General features: G+C 43.9%; 1 protein-coding gene and 1 pseudogene across 2 annotated transcripts; one reads left to right on the forward strand and one right to left on the reverse strand.

Moving 5' to 3' along the window:
* Window positions 1-154: 154 nt before the first annotated feature.
* On the reverse strand, window positions 155-22,780 carry LOC128318550 (long-chain specific acyl-CoA dehydrogenase, mitochondrial-like; annotated as a pseudogene).
* Window positions 17,559-18,794, forward strand: LOC128318549 (B-type lectin plumieribetin-like). Of its 2 annotated transcripts, XM_053235088.1 has the most exons (3): window positions 17,559-17,770; window positions 18,173-18,266; window positions 18,474-18,794. In XM_053235088.1, the coding sequence occupies exons 2-3, from the start codon at window positions 18,177-18,179 to the stop codon at window positions 18,723-18,725; spliced, it is 342 nt and encodes a 113-aa protein (XP_053091063.1). In that variant the 5' UTR covers window positions 17,559-17,770; window positions 18,173-18,176; the 3' UTR covers window positions 18,726-18,794. The 2 variants fall into 2 exon arrangements, with proteins under 2 accessions (XP_053091063.1, XP_053091064.1); XM_053235089.1 differs by lacking the exon at window positions 17,559-17,770 and having other exon boundaries at window positions 17,790-18,266.
* Window positions 22,781-23,846: the final 1,066 nt, after the last annotated feature.

Here is a 23,846-nt window from a genome sequence, read left to right on the forward strand (position 1 = left end):
TCACTGCATCAGCATTTTATCTGCTTTTGTGCTGAATGAGAGTGAAATGGAGCTGGAGCATCGACTGAGTCGCAACATTTTGCGTTTCTAATGCTTTAAATTTTACTTGTGTTTTAAAACATTCAACACAAATAACAACACAACACAAAATGGATAAAGGTGCAATTATTTATAAGGTAAAATATGCACAGGGTTTTTGATTGATTTATAATCAAATGTAATTTACATTTACATTACATTACATTACAAGGATTTTTGAGCCCTTTTAGGACATGGTCCTGTTACTCAGTGCACCAGTTCACACACAGATCATTTGTATTTATGATTATTACATTAAATTTCTATAAAATTTATATAATGTTGTCATTTAAAATATGTCTAACCATGTGACTAAACCTTCATGTGATGCAAGTTTTTTTCATATCTATTTATTACATGGTGTATTATAAAGTGAATTTATTCAAACCAAACAGGAAAAGAAATGATCAAAATTGTGTCACTTGATCTCCAAGAAAATGTATTATTTGCTATTTGATCAGCTTTTCTTAGCTACATGTACATCATGGCACTGATCAGTCACCAAACCAAAGACAAAAACCCCACAAACCAGCTTCTCTCCGTGTCTCGCTCGGATCCATCTGATCCCTCAGCTCAGCGCTCGTCTATCTGTGTCCGATGATGGCGCGAGCGATCAGCTCCTTCATGATCTCATTGGTTCCGCCGTAGATGGGCTGCACACGAGCGTCCACGAAGGCTCTGAGGAAGAGAACGTGTGACAGACGCATATCAGAAACCAGCACAAAAATCCTGAAAATCGTCCTGAACATTTAGATTAAACGACTATATAGAGTGACAATGTCTAGATTGGAATATATAGAGCTCTTATTTCTAGATTAGATTGGTGTATGGGATAAAATGACCAAGGTCAAAAGTCAGATCATGAATTCAGCCCAGAATGAAGTTTATCTAATGGCATCCCCCTGCTGTTCATACAGTGACATAGAAAAGGAAGCAGTGAGGCTGCAGAAATAATAAACTACGACAATTCTATTGGACAAAAATGAAATTTCTTTCACCCGTACAGGCTGGAGTTATGGGTGTGATGTTCTACTACAACCAGGAAATCTGGAATATTTATTTATATAGCTCTATATGAAATGATGGTTGGAATTAAATGTTGGATCTCTCCTCTGATTGGCCGTTGTGTCTCACTCACTTGGCGATTGGATATTCCCACATGTAGCCCCACCCACCATGCAGCTGCAGACACTGAGTGGCCACTTTATTCTGTAACTCTGATGCCCTGAGAGAGAGAGAGAGAGAGAGAGAGAGAGAGAGAGAAAGAGAGAGAGCATGTTAAATTTAAAGAGAATGCCATTTTTACAAGAGCAAAGATTTTAATTAGAAGAATGGCATGCCCTTGCAAATCAACCCTGATTCTTATAGCATCATGAAAATCACTCATATGGATATAAATATACAGAGTGAATAAACTGGAGAGAGAGAGAGAGAGAGAGACTGACCAGTATTTCGCCATGGAGGCAGTGCTGGAGTCCAGCTTCCTCTCACTATGCAGCTGGAGACAGTTATCAATGAAAGCTCGACCCACACAGATCTCCGTCTTCAGCTCAGCTAATCTGTGCTGAACTGTCTGTACAGTGCAAGAGAAAGATTATATACACACACACATGGAACCAGGAAAAATGGCAAGCGTAAGGGTTAGAGAAACTTTGACAACGGCCAAATTGTGATGGCTAGATGACTGGGTCGGAGCATCTTTAAAACAGCAGGTCTTGTGGGGTGTTCCTGGTATGCAGTGGTTAGTACCTACCAAAGGTGGTCCAAGTAAGAACAACCGGTGAACCATCAACAGGGTCATGGATGCCCGAGGCTCACTGATGCGCGTGGGGAATGAAGGCTAGTCCGTCTGGTCTGATCCCAGAGAAGAGCTACTGTAGCACAAAATTGCTGAAAAGTTAAAGCTGGCTCTGATAGAAAGGAGTCAGAACACACAGTGCAGCGCAGCTTGCGTAGCTGCAGAGCGGTCAGAGTGTCCATGCTGACCCTTTGTCCACTGCCAAAAGTGCCTACAATGGACAGGTGAGCATCAGAACTTTACCACGGAGCAAAGGAAGAAGGTGGTCTGGTCCAATAAATCACATTTTCTTTTACATCATGTGGAAGGCCGGGTGTGTGTGTGTGTGTGTGTGTGTGTGTCACTTACCTGGGGAAGAGATGGCACCAGTATGCACTATGGGAAGAACGCAAGCTGGCGGAGGCAGTGCGATGCTCTGGGCAATGTTCTGCTGGGAACATCTTTGGGTCCTGGCATTCATGTGGATGCTATTTTGACACATACCACCTACCTAAACATTGTTGCAGATCAGGTACACCCCTTCATGGCAACAGTATTCCCTAATGGAAGTGACCTCTTTCAGTAGGATAATACGCCCTGCCACACTGTAAAAATTGTTCAGGAATGGTTCGAGGAACATGACAAAGAGTTCAAGGTGTTGACTTGGCCTCCAAATTCCCCAGATCTCAATCCAGTTGAACATCTGTGGGGTGTGCTGGCCATCAAGTCCAATCCATGGAGGCCCCACTGTGCAACTTACAGGAATTAAAGGATCTGCTGTTAACGTCTTTGTGCCAGATACCACAGCACACCTTCAGGGATCTAGTGGATTTTCCACAAAAATATGGCACTTACCATTTAGGAATTACAGCCATTTTAAGCAAAGTACTTCCATTTTCAGGGGCTCAAAGGCATTTGGACAATTGACTGACAAGAAGTTAACTGACCAGGTGCGGTCCATTCCCTCGTTACTTCAAGACAAATAAAGCAGATAAAAGGTCTGGAGTTGATATCAGGTATTGAGTTGGCATTTGGCAGCTGTTCGAATGGAGCTACCAATATGAAGTCCAACGAGATCTCAATGCAAGTGCAGGAGGCCGTCATTAGGCTGAAAAAACAACATAAATCTATAAGAGAGATAGTAAAAACCTTAGGTGTGGCCAAATCAACAGTCAAAACATTCTTAAAAACAAAGAAAGCACTGGTGAGCTCAACAACATTGAAAAGCCTGGAAGACCATGAAAGACAACTAAAGTGGATGATCACAGAATCCTTTCCTTGGTGAAGAAAAATCCCTTCACAACATCAACAGAAGTCAAGAATACTCTGGAGAAGGTAGGCGTATCATTGTCAAAATCTACAATCAAAAGACACCTTAATGAATGTAAATACAGAGGGTTTACACAAGGTGCAAACCACTGGTAACATTCAAGAACAGGAAAGCCAGATTAGACTTTGCCAGAAAACATCTAAAACACCTCCCATGTTCTGGAATAAGACTCGTTGGACTGATGAAACCAAGATTAACTTGTACCAGAATGATGGGAAGAGAAAAGTAAACAGTGGTTTAAGAAAAAAAACAGAAAGAAAAGAACAGCTCATGATCCAAAGTATACCACATCATGTGTCAATTGTGGTGGAGGCAGTGTTATGGCATGGGTGTATATGGCTGCCAATGGAATGGGCTCACTGGTGTTTATTGATGATGTAACTGCTGACAGATGTAACAAGATGAATTCTGAGGTGTATAGGGCTATACTCTCTGCTCACATTCAGCCAAATGCTGCAAAACCGCTTCACAGTGCAGGTGGATAATGATCCTAAACATACTGCGAAAGCAACTCAAGACTTTTTGAAGGCAAAGAAATGGAATATTCTTCAATGGCCAAGTCAGTCGCCTGATCTCAACCCAATAGAGCTGCTTTTCACTTACTGAAGACAAGACTGAAGGCAGAAAGACCCACAAACAAGCAGCAACTGAAGGTGGCTGCAGTGAAGGCCTGGCAAAGCATCTCCAGGGAAACTCAGAATTTGAGTTTTGAGAACATGGGCTCCAGACTTCAGGCAGTCATTGACTGCAAAGGATTTTCATCCAAGTATTAAAATTATGGTTATATTTACAATTATGTCACTTTGTCCAAATACCTTTGAGCCCCTGAAAATGGAAGTACTTTGCTTAAAATGGCTGTGATTCCTAAATGGTAAATGCCATATTTTTGTGGAACCTCTTAAAATAAAGCTGGAAGTCTTGATTGATTTATTTCAAATCCATTGTGGTGGTGTATAAAGGCAAAATCACTAAAACTCTGTCATTGTCCAAATACTTCCGGACCTGACTGTATTTCTGTAAAGCTGCTTTGTGACAATGCCCATTGTTAAAAGCGCTATAAACAAACAAAACTGAATTGAATTGAATGTTTAAATGCCAAGAAACAACTAATAACAGCTCTTAACCTCATTAAAATACCTGGAGGGTTAGGGTTAGCATTGAGTAGCAAAAAAATCCTTAAAAAATCCTTTTATTTAAAATGAAAGGGGTTGAAAGACACAAGGAAACTTTAAAGCCTAAAATGTGTTTTTATTTATTAAATTCCCACCTGCAGGTCAGCGATGGTTTTTCCAAAGGCCTTCCTCTGAGTCACGTAATTCCGAGTCTCCTCAAACATAAACTCACAGCTGGCCAGAGCCATTGCTGCTATTATCAACCGCTCCTGACAGAGAGAGAAAGAGAGAGAGAGAGAGAGAGAGAGAGAGAGAATGGAGGGGAAAGCGTGTGTGAGTCTAAATGTGCTGCTCTTTATATACCGTAAATTGTTTTACATTATTGCATTAAATAATGCAACAGCATAACAATAAACCTCCTTTGGGAAAAAAAAGACATAGAGACAAAATGAAAGAAGGAAACCTCGTTGCTCGTACCTGAGGCAGTTCATTCATGAGATAGTAAAAACCTTTGTTAGTTTCTCCGAGTACAGCGTCAGCTGGGAGGCGTACATCCTCAAAGAACAACTCTGCTGTGTCCTGCACACATACACACACACACACACACACACAAAATAAAAATCGAACCTCAGCTGGAGCTCCACATAAAGATTAAATGCTGAAAATGTGATAATCAAAAAAACCAGTATGATGTGACTGGTGTGTGTGTGTGTGTGTGTATATACCTGTGCTTTGAGGCCAATCTTATCAAGTTTACGTCCCTTGGCGAAGCCCTTGGTGCCGCTTTCCACCAGAAACAGACTGAGACCGTGAGCTGCTGATTTCGCTTCACGATTTGTTACAGCAACAACAATGACCAGATCACTCATCCACCCGTTAGTGATAAACACCTGAGAGACAGAGAGAGAGACAGAGACAGAGACAGACAGGGAGAGAGACAGAGAGAGGCAGAGACACACAGACAGAGAGAGGCAGAGACACAGAGAGAGAGAAGGAGACACAGAGACAGACAGAGAGACAGAGACAGAGAGAGAGACAGTAAATTACATTTGATTATAAATGAATCCAAACTTTAAACTTTAATCAAATGTTAATGTAACAGAAAAATATTTCAGCATGTGTGTAAACCTTATTTCCATTAAGGATCCAGTCAGTGCCATCACGCCGAGCATACGTCTTCACTCCCTGCAGATCACTGTACACACACACACACATATAGAGTTACACCAGCACTCCAACAGATTTGTACTTGAATTGTAATGAGATATCTAATATGAACATGTATATAGGAGCGTGATGTCATTTGGTGGGCGGAGCCTCACCTGCCCGCCCCCGGCTCACTCATGGCGATGGCGCCGATGCATTTCCCAGCAGCCATCTGGGGCAGGAAGTGCTCAAGCAGAGAGCAGGTCTCTGCCGACCCCGCCATGTTCAGCAGGAGTGTAAATACCCAGCAGCCCCTGCAGGCCCGCCTTCTCCCAGACCTCCCTACTGACCTCGCCTGCCTTCTCCCACCTGTAAACATCAAACCCTTGTATATGATTTTATTTATTTATTTATTTTTTACTCACAGCGTTAGATTCAGACTTCAGAGGCGGTGTGAACCACTTCGGCTAAACACACCCTGGGTTTCTTTTCACTTTTTAATGTAGCGCTTTGATTGTTGTTTTTACACAAATTTGGTAAAATTCATCTCATCTAACTTCCCAAAGGCTTTCTCAGATCAAAAACATAAAGATGAACAGCTTCATTCAGGCCTGTGTTACATTGTTACACTCTTATGTTCTTACATAGTTACACTGTTACAATGTTACACTTCTAAACTGTTACCCTTTTCACAGGAGAACAGAATATCGATGATCTGCTACAGTAATATTAGAAAAAGATGAACAAAAAAAAGTTCAAAGACTTTTTGCAGACTTGCATTACATACTTACAGTTACTTTGTTACATATTTCCAGAGATACATTTTTACATAGTGTTTATCAACAACATTTATGTAACAGCATAATAGTGTAACTATGTAATGGCATAACAATGTAGCAGTGTAAATACTGTATGTTACAATGTAACAGTGTAACAATCTATCTATGTAGCAGTGTAATGATGTAACAGTTTAACTGTGTAACAGTGTAATGCAGATCTGCAAAAAGCATTTGATCTTTACGCTTTTTAACTTATAGCAGGAGAATAATTTATATTTTGCAAAACTGGAAACTGTTTTCAATTAATACTCACCAAAAAAGTCATTTTTTTGCATAATTTAAGTGTACAAATTTTTAAGAGAAATAACACTGCAGTAACGAGTGATCGCTAGTTACCAAACAGGATATTACCATATTTATTTCACATTTACATTCAAAGTGTGGTGGGATGTGACTGAATTTACTCTGTTCCTCCTTGAAGATCCAGATTTAGATCCAGTGTGTGATAGTAATGTGTGGTTTAGGACGGAGCCACTGCACTCATTCCGTGTGATAAGGAACCACTTCTTCCTTAAAGAACCGCCGGACGTTCTGTCTGAACAGGTCATGTTCCTCAGAGAAAATCCGCCGTGTCCCGATGTCCATCATCGTCTTGGCCATCGAGGTCTCGGGGCGAAAGGGGGCAGGCGTGTCACACTGTAGGTGCTGCGAGTACTGCATTCTGGGAAAGATCAGGTTATTTATAAACATAAAGAGCATGACATTACACAGCTTACTGCCAATCAACAATATCATTATCATTCCATTCAGAAGAACACAGCATTTTTCAAGTCAAGTCAAGTCGAGCTTTATTGTCATTCTGCTACATGTGTGGACATATAGTGGAACAAAATTGCACTGTGTTACACCAGCACTATTTCAGCACCAATTTTGATAAAGTCTGTCCAATTCAGAAGGCATCATAACAAAAGATCTCATTTCTAGTTCATTATTTTGGACCAATTTGAAGGAGCACCACACCATCTCAGAGGAGGCAATCTCATAACCATTTTAAAGGTTATCATGATATAAAAAGTTAATATAATGCAAAAATGTAACATTGAAACATAACTACACATAAATGTCTAAAAGTATAAGACACAATAGGGACATACAGCTGAGGCTAAAAGTTCATATACACCTGGGCTAACGTTATTCAATCTCAGTGTTTCACAACTTCACACATTTCATGTTACATATCATTTCTTTGGGCAACTCAATTAGGACACTTACTTTGTTCACATCAGAGGTCATTTTAAAACAATCAATTAGAGACAAGTTTACTTACACCAAGCTAACTGTCTCTTTAAACAGTGTGAAAGATTCCTGAAATTGATGTAGTGAATTTAGAAGCTTCTGACTGGCCAATTGTCATAATGAAGAGGAAACTGGCTGTGCACTGTGGCTGTAAAGGCCGGTAAGATGCCAAAAGGCTGGGGCCATCCCAGGAAGATGGCCCCAGACAGTGTTCCTCACCCGTGTGGCCTCTTCATTCCTGTCGTCATTGTTTGGGGAGATGGCAAAGAAACCAGTCTGCAGGACTTCACTGACTCAGGGGTGGCTGGCAATTTCATGGATGAGTCAAGAGACTAGACCCACTCCCCCATCCCATACCGGTCTTCGCGCTTGACAAGCGACCATTAGGCTCAGGACCCATAACCACACAAAAGTCACCTGTCACACTACAGTTAGGCCACCACACAGAACGCCTGACCTTCTATGTTACTCGAGTACCTGAGCTGCTCCTAGTGTTCGGGTTCCCTTGGCTTCAAGCACATAACCCCTGCATTGACTGGTCTACTAGGTCCATTCCTGTTTGGGGCTCTAGGTGTTCCCAGAGCTGCCTCAAACGAACACGCGCCTTACCTCCAACTATTTCGCAAACAGTAGATATATCTCGCGTGCCCCAAGATTATTGAGACCTCCAGGAGGTCTTTTTTAAACAAAAGGCCCAGACACTGCCGCCCCATAGGTCCTTTGATTGTGCGATCAACGAAATTTTTTTCAAAACTGGATCTACGTAGCGCCTACAATCTGATCCGCAACAGGGTAGGGGATGAGTGGAAGACTGCGTTTATCACGCCGTCTGGGCACTATGAGTATTTGGTGATGCCCTTTGGCCTGATGAACGCCCCCGAGGTCTTCCAGCGGTTCATTAATGAGGTCCTCTGGGAGACCCTGAACCATTACACCTTCATCTATGTAGACAACATTTTGATTTTTAGCAGCTTGCTGGAGGAACATGTGGTTCATGTGTGCTGGGTCCTTCAGCTCCTCCTCTGGAACCATCTATATGTCAAACTAAAGAAGTCCCAGTTTCATGTAACCACAATCTCCTTCTTGGGCTTTGTTGTGTCCCAAGGGAGTCTTAGTATGGACCCAGACAAGGTAAAGGCCGTCACACAGTGGCCACAACCCACCTCAGTCCGGCTGGTACAATGCTTCGCAACTTTAGCACCCTGGCAGCCCCCCTTAGTGCACTGACCAAGAAGACCCAGGCTGGGTTTAAGTGGACTAGAGAGGCACAGCAAGCCTTTGAAACCCTGAAGGATAAATTGACAACGGCCCCTGTGCTGCATATGCCTGATCCTGAGGCTCAGTTCATAGTGGAAGTCGATACCTCAGATATAGGAGTGGGCGCCGTCCTTTCCCAGCTTTCAGGGCCAGACCAGAAATTACATCCGTGCGCATACTTCTCCCACCGTCTAACCCTGTCAGAGAGGAATGACGTTGGGAACCGTGAACTCCTGGCTGTAAAATTGGCATTGCAGGAGTGGAGGCACTGGCTGGAGGGTGCCAAGCACCAGTTCCTTATTTGGACAGACCACAAGAATCTGGCCTACATTCAGGAGGCCAAGTGCCTGAACCCCCAGCAGGCCAGGTGGTCCTTGTTCTTTACACGTTTTAACTTCGTCTTGTCTTATAGGCCAGGGTCCAAAAATCTTGAATCAGATGCACTCTCTAGGCAACAGGATATATCCTCACGGGAACCCAGCCACGAGACTATAATTTCCCCTCCCCGAATACTGGCTCCCTTCTGCTGGGGCCTGGAGGAAGCCACCCGCAAGGCTCTCAATCAGGAGCCAGACCCGGGTGGAGACACTCCAGGAAAACTCTAGGTATTGTTGAACATACGGCCTCAGGCCCTGTCTTGGGGTCAAAGATCTCCATTTGCAGGGAACCCTGGGGTCACCAGAACCCTGGAGTTTTTGAGCCGACACTTCTGGTGGCCCAATATGGAGAGGGACGTCCGGGCCTATGTGGCTGCCTGTCAGGTCTGTGCTCGGAACAAAGAGCGACATACTAGCCCATCTGGTTAGCATCATCCCCTTCCAATACCCTCTTGCCCATGGTCCCACCTTTCACTGGACTTTGTTACAGGTCTGCCAACATCCCAGGGGATGTCATTTATACTGGTCATCGTGGATCGGTCCTTGAAGGCCTGTAAATTCATTCCCTTGCTCAGACTCCCTTCGGCCAATGAGACGGCTAAGCTCCTACTGCAACATGTGGTTCAGGTCCATGGCTTTCCGACAGACTTGGTCTCTGACTGGGGACCACAGTTTACCAGCCGATTCTGGAAAGCCTTCTGCCATCTCTTGGGGGCTACAGTTAGTTTATCCTCAGGTTTCCATCTGGAGTACAATGGCCAAACCAAGAGAGTCAACCAAGATTTGGAGCGCTCCCTCAGGTGCCTGGCTTCCTCCAATCCTTCATCTTGGGCAGAGCACCTGATGTGGGTGGAGTATGCCCACAACACCCTCTGGCACGCGTCACTAGGTATGTCACCGTTTGAGTGCCAATTTGGCTATCCCCCACCCTTGTTTGCAGAGCACAAGCAAGGGGTTCCCGCAGTGGAACACATGGTGCGCCGATGCCGCAGAATCTGGCAGAAAGCCAAATTATCTCTGCAAGCTGCTGCCCAGAGAAGCACCAATGCCACCAATCGGAAAAGGCTTCCGGGCCCAACCTTTCATCCAGGTCAGCGGGTGTTGCTGGCGACCAGGGACCTTCCATTGCAGCTAGAGTTCAAGAAATTGGCCCCGTGGTATATTGGGCCTTTTAAGATCCTTAGGAGAGTCAATCCAGTGGCATACTGCCTAGCACTCCCCACACTATGAGAATCTACCCTACCTTCCATGTGTTAGGGTTTTGCTGGGAATCGAACGCGGGTCGCCGGCATAGTAATCCAGCAAACCCCCACTAGGCCACCAGGGGAATGACTCAAGTGCAGAGGAGTGAGGCAAGAGTAGAGTAAAGGAAACAGTTTATTAATTAAGATCCAAAATCCAAGGCAAAAAATAACAAAAGTATAATCCAAATGCTCAGAAGATCCAACAAAGTCCAAAAAGTTCACAAGAAAGCAAAGTACCAAAACAACACAAAGACATAGGTAAGGAACACGAAACAGAGGTTACTAGTCTTAAACATCACAGCACAAAGACTCCATGACTAGAGACCAAACTGAGGGAGTATAAATACACAAACAAATCAAGGGGGCAGACTGAAAACAGGTGTAAGTAATGAGGACTAGGCGGGGCACAAGGCACATGGAAAAACAAAAGCACATGGCTGTCAAAACAAAACACAAAACACAGAAGCAATAGCGGCCTCTAGAGGCCAAGATAGTCCAAGTCCTAACAGGACCCCCCCCTCAAGGAGCGTCTCCTGATGTTCCCAGGGCGCTCAGGATGGGCCAAATGGAAGTCCCGACAAAGATCTTTGTCTAAAATGTCCCGGGCGGGGACCCAACAGCGCTCCTCAGGGCCATAGCCCTCCCAGTCCACCAGATATTGAAGCCCGCCACGGACCTGGCGGGAGTCCAGCAGGCCGCGCACAGTGAACACGGTCTGACCCTGGAGGATGCGGGGAGGCGGGGGATTCCTAGGAGCAGGGGCATAAGAGGACGTCAGTAAGGGCCGCAACAGGGATACATGGAATGTGGGGTTGATTCGTAGCGACCGGGGCAACTGGAGGGTCCTCCTAACCTTGTTCCAGGTCTTGCGACACCGTCTCATGTACTGGCTGACCGAGGGCACCCCAGCGTCCTCCTCCTGTTCCGGAAACAGAGGTAGCTGGAACCCGAACTGGCACTGGAATGGCGACAACCTGGTGGCCGATGACTGCAGAGTGTTGTGGGCGTACTCTGCCCATGGCAGCCAGGTGCTCCATGATGTCGGGTTATCCATCGCCAGGCCTCCCAGGGTGGTTTCCAGGTCCTGGTTGAGACTCTCAGTCTGGCCATTGGACTGGGGGTGGAACCCAGAGGAGAGGCTGGCAGTGGCCCCGATGAGTTTGCAGAACCCCCGCCACACTCGGGAGGAGAACTGGGGCCCCCGGTCTGAGACGATGTCCTGTGGGAGACCAAAGACTCGGAAGACATGAGTAAATATTAGTTTGGCTGTTTCAAGAGCAGAAGGGAGTTTGCACAGCGGTATGAAGCGGCAGGCCTTAGAGAATCTGTCGACTATGACCAAAATGACAGTGTTACCTTGTGAGTTAGGAAGGCCCGTGATGAAGTCAACTGCCACATGGGACCAGGGACGCCGGGGAATGGGCAGAGGATGCAGGAGGCCCTGGGGATGCCGTCGTGGGTTCTTGCTTCTGGTGCACACATCACAAGACAGGACAAATGACCTCACATCCTTCTCCATGCTTGGCCACCAGAAGCGTCTCTTCAAGAAGTCCAGTGTCCTCCGAGCTCCCGGGTGGGCGGTGAGAGGGGACGAGTGAACCCACTGGAGAACCTTGGCCCGGGCTTGATGAGGGACGTACAAGAGGCCGGGTGGCCCCGTCCCAGGGCCGGGGTCCTGGCGTTGAGCTTGTCGGACGGCCTCCTCAACACCCCAGCGAACAGGGGCCACAATCCGGGACACAGGGATAATAGGCCCAACTTCACTCTCCCTGTTGGTGGACGAGAATAGCCTGGAAAGCACGTCCGGTTTGCTGTTCTTAGAGCCAGGGCGGTACGATAGGGTGAAGTTGAATCGACTAAAAAAACAAGGCCCACCTAGCCTGTCGGGGATTCAGTCTCTTGGCTTGCTGGAGGTACTACAGGTTCTTGTGGTCCGTCCAAACCAGGAATGGATGTTGTGCTCCCTCCAGCCAGTGCCTCCACTCCTCAAGGGCCAGTTTAACCGTGAGCAGTTCCCGATCCCCCACATCATACCGGGACTCCGCAGGGCTCAGGTGGTGGGAGAAGTATGCGCAGGGGTGCAACCTGCCATCCGAGCGTTGAGAGAGGACTGCGCCGACACCACTGTCCGAGGCGTCCACCTTGACGACGAATGGTTGCAATGTGTCCGGGAGAACCAGAATGGGTGCCATGCAGAAGCGATGCTTGAGGTCCCTGAACGCCTTTTCCGCCTGAGGAGACCAGACATAAGATCCACTAGTCTTTTTGGTGAGGTCCGATATGGGCGCTGCTACAGAACTGAAGTTCCTGACAAACTTGCGGTAGAAGTTAGCAAATCCTAAGAACCGCTGAACTTCTTTAACGGACTTGGGAGTGGGCCAGTCCCGAACGGCCAGGGTCTTGGCTGGATCCATCTGGAGTTGTCCCGTTTGTACAATAAAACCCAGAAAGGAGACCTCAGGGACATGAAACTCATTTCTGGGCCTTGGCTAACAGATTGTTCTGTAGCAGCCTCTGGAGAACCTGGCGGACGTGATGGCGGTGCTCCTGCAAGGTCTTGGAAAAAATCAGAATGTCGTCGAGGTAAACAAAGACATATTGGTTGATCATGTCCCTCAAGACGTCGTTGATAAGGGCCTGAAAAACTGCTGGCGCATTGGTGAGTCCGAAGGGCATGACTTGGTACTCATAGTGCCCTGACGGGGTGTTAAAGGCAGTCTTCCACTCATCTCCCTGTCGGATGCGGATGAGGTGGTATGCATTGCGTAAGTCCAACTTGGTGAAGACAGTAGCGCCTTGGAGCAGATCGAACGCTGTGGACGGTTGCGCACAGTGATCTTGTTCAGGCCCCTGTAATCAATACACGGCCGGAGCCCCCCATCCTTCTTGCCGATAAAGAAGAAGCCGGCCCCAGCGGGTGAGGTGGAGGGTCGAATGAACCCAGAGGCCAGGGCGTCCTTGATGTACTCCTCCATGGCCTTGCGTTCTGGCTGAGAGAGGGAAAACAGTCTGCCACGAGGAGGGGTAGCCCCAGGGAGCAAGTAGATGGCACAGTCGTAGGCACGGTGCGGAGGAAGAACGGCGGCCCTGCTCTTGCTGAAGACTTCTTTCAGATCCCAGTACTCTGGGGGAACTTGGGATAACTCGGTGAGATCAGGAGGCTCGGCAGGAGACACAGGAGAGCTAGAGAGCAGACAAGAGGCATAGCAAGCAGGACCCCATTCCACAACCTGGCTTGTTACCCAGTCTATGCGAGGGTTGTGGCGGGTAAGCCAAGGAAGGCCTAGAATAACTGGGAACTCCGGTGAATGAATCAGGTGCAGGGATATTTCTTCTTTTCTTCTTGAGACTGGAGAAAGACTGGAGAAGTTACTTGGGTGACTTTTCTGTCACCTAAAGCTTGGCCATCCAGAGCAGACACAGACAGCGGGACTTCAAGAGGTACCGTAGGGACATTGATTCTTCGGGCGAAGAGGACATCCATAAAGTTTCCAGCCGCCCCGGAGTCTAACAAGGCCTGGCAAGAGTGGACGGACTCACCCCAGGAGATGGAGACAGTGATGTAGACTCCTTGGCCAGGAAGTTCGGGAGAGAGGGTAGTCCCTGTCGCAACCCTCCCTCGGCTGGACGGGGCGGTCCTTTTCCCAAGAGCTCGGGACATGATGCTCGGAAATGGCCAGGCTTGCCACAGTAGATGCAGCACTTGTCCCTCCTTCTGCGCTCCCTTTCAGCTGCGGAGAGACGAGTACGGCCAACTTGCATGGGCTCTGGACAGTCACTGGAGGAGGTGGACGGCCTCCAGGTTGAGGCAGTGAAGCAAGGGGAACTCAGAACTTGGTGACGCTCTCTAATCCTGTTATCAAGATGAATGGCATGCGAGATCAGAGTTTCGAGGTCGCTTGGGCATCCTATAGAGGCCAGACCGTCTTTGATGGGGTCAGACAGACCATGGTGGAAGGCTGAAACCTGGGCAGTCTCATTCCATCCGCTGACTGCTGCGGGCGTCCGGAACGAGATGGCATAGTCTGCAACGCTTCCCCCTTGTTCCGCTGAACACTCGGGTCCCTGTCTCTGCCAGATAGCTGTTGCCCAAGCTCGTGCCTTATCAGCTAACAAAGTTATCACAAATGCAATCTTGTGGCAATCCGTAGTGTAGGTGGTAGGCTGGAGCTCAAAGGTGAGTTGGCACTGGGTAAGGAACTCCCGGCACTCACCGTGCTTGCCGTCATACCTCTGTGGTGCAGGAAGACAGGGTTCGCGAGGTGAAGGAGGCAGCGTGGCATGAAGCACTGGAGCAGGAGCAGATGGTGGAGGCAGAGGAGTCAGCTGTGCCAGGGCTTTCCCAATTTGTTGAAGCAGTTCCTCGTGGCGAGCAAGGGCCTCACGTGGCTTGCAAGTGTTCGTCCATGAGGACTAGGCGGGGCACAAGGCACATGGAAAAACAAAAGCACATGGCTGTCAAAACAAAACACAAAACGCAGAAGCAATAGTGGCCTCTAGAAGCCAAGATAGTCCAAGTCCTAACACCATGTCTCATGACTAAAGCCATTCCTGTGCAGCTCTCTGGTGACTTCCACCCTTCCATCCCAACCTCCTCCTCGTATTATTGATGGAGCCCCAGCCTTTACTGTGAGGCGTATCCTGGACTCACGTCGCCATCGGGGGGGCACCCAGTGCTTGGTGGACTGGGAGGCTTATGGTCCAGAGGAACGCTCTTGGGTCCCAGCTCCACACATCCTGGACCCAGAGCTCATCAGAGACGTCAGGAGCTGTTCCTTGGGGGGGAGGGGGGGGGGCAATGTAACGCGGCAGGTGCCTTCTCAGGCAGATCCGCGGCCACCTGCACGGGCTTTTATAACACGCCAATCTCAGGTAGGTAATCAGCGTAAATGTGCAGCACCTGGCAGTAAAGGGATATATACATATATATATATAGACATATATATATATATAGACATATATATATATATATATATATATAGATATATATGTATATATCCCTTTACTGCATAGTGTTGTCATATGGCAACTATTAATTTATCTCCAATTTTTTTGATAGACAATAATACAAAACTACTTTTTTCTATGTAACTGGAAAAAGGGGGCTTTAAATTTGACATAACAAAAAAAAACACCATGTCACATGACTAGGAAGTGCTGTTTGTACTTCCTTTTTTGCAATCACATGACATGGTGAAGGTCAGAGGGCTCTCAAAATTTGCTGAATATTTCAATATTTAGGCAAAACTACTTAAAGCAAAAAAATTTAAACATTATCTGAGATAAGTTAACATTTGTTTTTTATCATTTAAACAAGTTTATATATTTTGAGTATTCTGTTAAATGGTGAAATGTAATTGTTGCCATATGGCAACAACATGCGATAACAGAACTGTTTGCTGTTGCTCGACCATGCCTGTACAACTGTGTCTTCCTTTTATTAAAAGCTGCAAATGGATCCCCACTCCGGTGACTCATCATTACACTTGCTGATATAACATGGTATTTAATGCATTGTTTCTGCATTATTTATTTATAATAGCATTCCGCCATAAATATTTATGATGAGAATCCTTATTATAAATTTCACCAGGTGGAATAGTGAGGGAGGATGGACCAGGATCGTTCCAAAAAGTGAAAGACCTGAAGTGGCACACCAACAGAAGCATTACACAAATTCCGAAATGGAAAGGCACCCTCCCTGAAGCGGTTGGGCTATCAGAACCAGTGGAATACTTCCACCGCTTTCTTCGTAGAGGTGTAATCGATGAAATTGTCAGGCAAACTAACTGTATTCTCTGCAGTGTGATGTCACCAAACCACTGAATGTAACATATGAAGAAATAGATTGGGATATGTTTCTACATGTCTGTCCACAGCCTGCACACAGAACTGGATATACTGGAATCTGAAAACAAGAGTAGAGAATGATGCAAGCATCATGGCAGTGAATCAAGAAGGGCAAAAAAGCTTCCTCCACTTTGCCAACAACAGTGACCAAGTGCCAGGTGGAGATAAGTTGTTCAAAATAAGGCCACTCCTCAATTCCCTGACAGCTAGCTTCAACAGTATCCAAATGGATGAAATGTTGTGCGTGGATGAGCAGATGATCCCCTTCAAGGGCAAGAACCGGCTGAAGCAGTATGTCCCAATGAAGCCAAAATGCTGGAGGTATAAGGTGTTCATTTTGGCAGACCAGAATGGCATTGTGTATAACTTTGATGTCTACACAGGGCCAATTCAACCACCTAATGGATACCCTGACATTGGTGCAAGTGGTAACATTGTGTTGAAGCTGGCCTCTATTGTACCCTGCAACATGTCATACAAGACAACTGTTTCTGCAGCATGGATCTTCAAGTACTCCTTGAAAAAAAGAAGATCCACAGCATAGGGGCAGTCAGACAAACCCGTCTTGCAGGATGTACATTCATAGACGACCAAACCATGAAGAAGAAAGGATGAGGCACACATCAGGAGAAGATTACCACTCATGATGGTGTGAACCTGAGGGCTGTCAAATGGTTCGACAACCACCCTGTCACACTCTTGAGCACCATTGTTGGAGCAAACCCTGTCACACATGTGCAGAGATGGGACAAAAAAAGAAAAGAATTCATACAAGTCCCATGCCCCAACATGGTACCTCTTTACAGCAAGAGCATGGGAGGAGTGGATCTTCTTGATTCACTAATGGCTCTCTACCGCACCAAGATCCGCTCCAAGAAGTGAGACACCACTGACCACTGGCCCTTACAAGGAATTGAGAAGGGAAGATGTAAGGTGCTTGGATGCAAAGGCATTGTGAGGACCAAGTGCTCAAAGTGTTCCATCTTCTTCTGTATCAAAGAAGTGAGAGTGAGAGGAACTGCTTCTTGGACTTTCACAAGGGGTGAAATGGGATTAAATTAGGAAATAGCATGGAGGGCTAGAATGAAAGATATGATTTAGATTGAAATGTAGGATATATATATATATATATATATATATATATATATATATATATATATATATATATATATATATATATATATATATTGGCATAATAATTCTGGTGTATTGATAATCTTATCACTTTATCAAAAATTGGTATTCCATAGTTTTTCTATGACTCATGATTGCCAGAGCTGGCCATTGTGTTCCTCACAACAAATGCTTTGTTCCTTCTTTATCTTAGAATCTTTTTTGTTATATAAAACTATAAGAAATAATATTTCTGGTTGGTCAGAATGACAGCCAATGACAGTAAAGGACCGTCAGCCAATGACAGTAAAGGACCGCCCTAAACTGGCTCGTTCATAAAAACCCCATCTCGCATCAAAAATCTCCATAGCAGCTTACTGATTCATCTACAGTGTCACTGTCATTGTGCAGGTGAGTAAAGCTGATTAAACCTAACAATCAGGAAGGAAATACATATAAGGGAAATATTTTTAACGATTATACTCAAATGTGCACCTGGTTTATTTATTTAAACAGGAAAACCATAACAGATGTGTAGATATATTAGCAGTCCATCGAGTACAAATCAAGAATAGAGCAATACTGTACTATAGCTCTGTTGAATTCTGGACTGTGATTAGTCAGAAGGTGTTGATTAATTTTCTATAACAGCAGCTCTGACAGTAGTGCAGCTGTAAATCACAGGTTTATATTAATGCGGGTCAGCTTCAGATCAGCTTGGGCAATAATTCTTGTCTAGTGTCCTTATCAATTTTCTGCATTAAACATTTGCTATGAGCCTTACTGTTTGACAAATCTGTCTTTCCTTTTCAGAACCATGAGCAGGAACTTCTTGTCCATGAACGAAGAGCTCCGTAAGGGAGACTTCCTGTTATCCAACAACCGAGAGTACAAGGCAATCTTTCAGGTAGAATTAAAACAGAAAAAAGAGAAACTCCAGGTTCAAAAAGAAGAGCTGCATTTCTTTATGTTTATACCCTCTACATAGATAGCACTGGCCATTCCTAATTCCTTTTTTACTTTTACTTATTTGAAAAATTACTTCCAATACTTTTCACAGAAATATAAACCCAACCACTGTTTTCCAAAACTGAACACTCATGTCTCATTTCAGGAGGATGGGAACTTTGTGGTCTATGGCTGGAGACCTCTGTGGGCATCTAACACGTATGGCAATACCGACGCCCATCGGCTGATCATGCAAGGAGACTGCAACCTCGTCATGTACACGCCGGGCAGACCCGTGTGGGCCACCAATACCGACCGGAAGGACGTAAAAATGTGCCGTCTGACTCTGGGCAACGACGGCATTCTAATGGTCGATAATGATGGGGCTGTGGTGTGGAAATCTACTAAGTCTAATTAAAAGCAATGAAGCAATCTTGTCTCAAAACTCTCTGCAGCTGTCAGGAAAGTTATAAAATAAATCAGTAAAGAGAAGCAGCAGGATGTCTCTGTGTCTCTGTACTACTGTTATTATAATCAGTTCAAGCAAAACAGGCGGGCAGTACAAGACTGCCAACAGAAATGAATACTCTGAATAACAGACTGAATACTTTTCCCTGCACCTAAAACCCAGATAAGACCCCAGACTTACCCTCTAGTTATCCTCCTTTATCATGCAGCAAGACAAACACAGAAATTATAAGCAAGACTCCAGGGCTACCAGAATGGAAACTTACTCCATCACTAATCCAACCCAATCGAACAGGCTTTATCAAAGCAAACAGTCAACTACTAACTCTCACAGAATACTTAACCTTCTCATGCATAAATTATTTAAAAAAATAAACATATGCATGTCATATATTAACTTTTTCTAAACATCTCCTATATTAAAAAGTCAATGGATTGTCCATGTCTAGAAATTCTGTGAGAAAGAAAATGATAAAACTTTATTCCAGAAATAAAAAAAAAAATTTCAATGTCTTTAGAAACAAAAATTGTTAACATTCAGGCACTAAAATATTCAAAGTTGATGACCAAAATTATAGAACATTATAGCAATATTCTAAGCCTTCATTTGAGTCTGGCACAGCAATTTTTTTTTACTTAATTTGTCTAGAGTTTGTAAAAATGTAGGAGAGACATGCTGCATTGAGAACCGCAAACAGTACTGAGAGCAACAAAAATAAGGATACTGTTCTATGTTAAATTACAGTAAGGGGCCAAAGTGAATTGGAGGTGATTTGCACCTTCTATTTTCTTAAAAACAGCCTAAATCAATGATGCATAATTGTGCACTCTGTGTATATAAGGATTAACCAGATACAACTTACACCACACCAAAAATCAGAAAGAGCACCAGTCACACTCTGTGGAGAGAAAACCTTCGACAGAGTCAACTGGAAATTCTTATTTACTCCATTAAATAAATTCAGCTTTGGAGAATCATTCAATTTTTTTTAAGTTCAGATTTTATCCACTTTACTTATAGCCACCGTTATTACAAACAAACTATTATCACAAAGCTTCTGCACGCAGGTACCAGATAAGGTCCCGATCTCCAGGTCCCTATTTTCCATTTTTAATCAAACCAGTAGCTTCTACAACAAAATGTGAACACCTGTGGTGACCAGACATCAACCATGCAACATAAAATCAGACCATTTGCAGATGATATATTACTCTTCTTACAAAATCCCACATCTGCAATACAAGAGATTATCCACACACCACTGAAAACACTCCAGAAACACCATTTACATTTACAAAGCGCATCAAATCCACTACCTTCGCACATCTTATTCAATTCAATTCAATTCATTTTTATTTGTATAGCGCTTTTTTACGAAGGTCATTGTCTCAAAGCAGCTTTACACAAACAAAAGTAAAGTGAAGTGTGTGTGTGTGCCGTCTCTGATGAGCAAGCAGGGCAACGGTGGCAAGGAAAAACTCCCTGAGATGGTGATAGGAAGAAACCTTGAGAGGAACCAGGCTCAACAGAGAACCCATCCTCATATGGGTTTACACTGTAGTGTGCGTGTGTGTGTGAGTACAATGTTTGTTGGTGTAGTCCATGGAAAACAGCTGAAGCGTTTTTGTGGCAGTGTGAAGCATTGCCGGTGGACAGGTCCAGAGTGAAGGGGGGGGAGGTCTGGATCACCGGCAGCTCAGGAGTGTAGCTCGGCAGAAGGAGAAGGAAAGTGGTTAGGTACACTCACAGTCACCGTGTGGAGATAAAACTCAACATCCACGAGTCCCCCAGATCTACTCCTTTGATAAAAACACTAGTCGCTAAATGCTAGGTTAAATAAATAAGTCTTCAACCTCGACTTAAACACTGAGACCGTGTCTGCTTCACGTACATTAACTGGGAGGCTATTCCATAATTTTGGGGCTTGGTAAGAGAAGGCTCTGCCCCCTGCCGTGGTTTTGGCAATGCGTGGTACTGATAGACAGCCTGCATCCTTAGAGCGAAGTAGGCGCGGCGGAACGTAAGGTATTAACATATCGCTTAAATACTGCGGAGCGAGACCATTTAATGCTTTATAGGTTAGGAGTAATATTTTAAAATCGATGCGGAATCTTACTGGGAGCCAGTGTAATGTAGATAAGACTGGCGTGATATGCTCATACTTCCTAGTCCTAGTCAGGACCCTCGCTGCTGCGTTCTGAACTATCTGAAGCTTATTTATGCATCTAGACGAACATCCAGATAGTAAAGCATTACAGTAATTTAATCTGGACATGATAAATGCATGGACTAGTTTTTCAGCATCACTTAGCGAAAGTATATTTCTAATCTTAGCGATATTTCTGAGGTGGAAAAATGCTAACCTGCTTACATTATCTACATGCGCCTCAAATGAGAGATTAGAGTCTATAATCACACCGAGATCTTTTAGTGTTAGACTACTTGAAACAGAGAGACCGTCTAAAGTAACAGTGTGATCTTTAAACTTACTTCTAGCGGCTTGTGGTCCCAGTACCAGAACCTCTGTTTTTTCTGGGTTTAGCAGGAGAAAGTTGCTTAACATCCAGTCTCTTATGTCTATCGCACATGCCTCAACTTTCTTTAACTGGCTATTCTCATCTGGCCTAGCTGAGACGTATAACTGTGTGTCATCAGCATAACAATGGAAGCTAATATTATGTTTACGGATTATGTTACCTAAAGGGAGCATGTATAACGTGAAAAGCAGTGGGCCTAAGACCGAACCCTGCGGAACGCCATATTCTACTCGATAACGTGCTGAGTGCTCACCGTTTACATCTACAAACTGATAACGATCAGTTAAATAAGATCTAAACCAGTCGATGGCTGAGCCCTTAATTCCTACGACCTTTTCCAGTCTGTGAAGAAGGATATTATGGTCGATAGTGTCGAACGCTGCGCTAAGGTCGAGTAAAATTAATAGACTAATGCAACCCCGATCAGAGGCTAATAGCAAGTCATTGACTACTTTGACTAATGCTGTCTCTGTGCTGTGGTGGGGCCTGAAACCTGACTGATAAAGTTCATAGATATTATTACTTTGTAGATATGAAATTAGCTGCTGCGCTACTACTTTCTCTAGTATTTTAGATAGAAAGGGAAGGTTTGAAATCGGCCTAAATCAACTCTAATCCAGTACTGAATACTATAAACAACAGTCACCAACGATAGATAAAACCTTCCCCTCTCTCGCATTAGCAGAATATCGTCTATAAAAATAACATTATTACCAAAAAGAAATGTATTTCAAACTTTCAAAGAATTCAGATCAAGTTTTAACAGTTTACTGGGATTCAGGAAGCCATTTTATTTGGGATCGAGTCTTTATTTTTATAGAGTAACATGTACATAAACAATATAAACATGTATAAACAGTTTAACAAATACATTTGCTAGGGGGAATAAACATTATTATACAAAGACATGAAAAAGTCTGAATAGTTTCCTGTTTTTTTGAGGGTATTACTGATTCAGCATAATGCATTCTGAAAAAAAATGCATGGTTTCTCTCCTGAGAACTTGCATTTATGGATATTAAATTCAGCCATTAAAAGGATCTGAAAAAAAAAAAAAATTAGGGATCCAGTCAGTATGACGGAATCAAGTAGTGTGACGTCACGAAGTGGTGCTCACGTGACCTTGACCCTTCGGTTGTTATTGAACACAGTGAACTTTTCCCTAGTAGCCTCTGTATAGTTATAATTCCAGTGCAAAGTGTGCATGGGTTAGAATTAAACACAGGAAGTGTGTTTGTGTGTGTGTGTTTGTGTGTTTGTTGGATTTGGTGAAGGACAGTGTGGAATAAAGTGCAGTAAAGTGATTTACCTGCAGCACAGAGGCACTGGAGCTGATTTAATCCTGCACAGGAAACTGCTCACACATCTGGACAACATCATGGACTACTTTATAGCGTCTGTGTGCTGTGTGTGTAACAAATGTAGCTGTAGTTATGCACTGAAGAGTGTGAAGCTTGCCACACATGGAGAGAGAGAGAGAGAGAGAGAGAGAGAGAGAGAGAGTGTGTGTGTGTGTGTCTAAATAAGAGCTCCGCTTCCCCCAATCATATTTAATGAGTTTACACATAAATGGTGTATGCAAATGTCTTATGGTTATATGCAAATATGAAAAAAAATCAATTAAATTATTTACGATTTAAATGACTTCCGGTTTCAGGCTTAATTCATCTGACAAACTTAAAGGCTAAAAAAAGATCACTATTTTATTTATTTATTTATTTACTTACTTACTTACTTACTTATTTAACTGTTAAATTATAAAAAAAAAAACACCATAATCCATGTTGGTGTTTTGAAACAGAGCCTCAGGAAGTGTTTGTGTGTGTGTGTGTGTGTGTGTGTGTGCCACATTGCTGTATAACCATATGTGGCAGGGTTTATGTGGTTGTGTTAATACTGATGAGCAACAACCTGTTATTGTAACGAATCTTTTGCACACTACAGCTCTGTATATCTGTTTTATATTTTTTAAAATATTCTATTGATGCATATTCATATTCTACATTTCATTCCTGAGGCTGCTAAACTTTTTTACATAATAGTTCACTAGTTTTTATTCTATTTTATTCTATTATATGCAGTTCGTATTATGTATCGTTGTTGCACTTCGGGACGAGGCACTAAGGAAAAACACATTACATCACTACATTACATCAAATGTATGTAACATGTATATGACAATTAAAGAACCTTGAACCTAATGGAAAATGTTTATATATATATATATATATATATATATATATATATATATATATATGTAATAATAATAATAATAATAATGAGTAGGTTTAATGAGAAAGTGTGCACTTCTTAGGGCACTTTATTAAAGCTTTGGGATTATATTCCGAGGTGTGTTATGTACACGGCGAGGATTTAATACTGAAATTGCACTCAGAACTCAGATATAACTACAGACTTAAAGGCTATTTTCAGAAGTTAAATTAAAATATTCTTTACGAGTTCTTTAGTGGTTTGTTGTAAAATCAAGGGTTCTTAGCCTCCTAAAAAGGTTCTACTTCTACTTTCTGATGGG

Source organism: Pangasianodon hypophthalmus, chromosome 6, assembly GCF_027358585.1.
Source record: "Pangasianodon hypophthalmus isolate fPanHyp1 chromosome 6, fPanHyp1.pri, whole genome shotgun sequence".
Taxonomy (NCBI): domain Eukaryota; kingdom Metazoa; phylum Chordata; class Actinopteri; order Siluriformes; family Pangasiidae; genus Pangasianodon; species Pangasianodon hypophthalmus.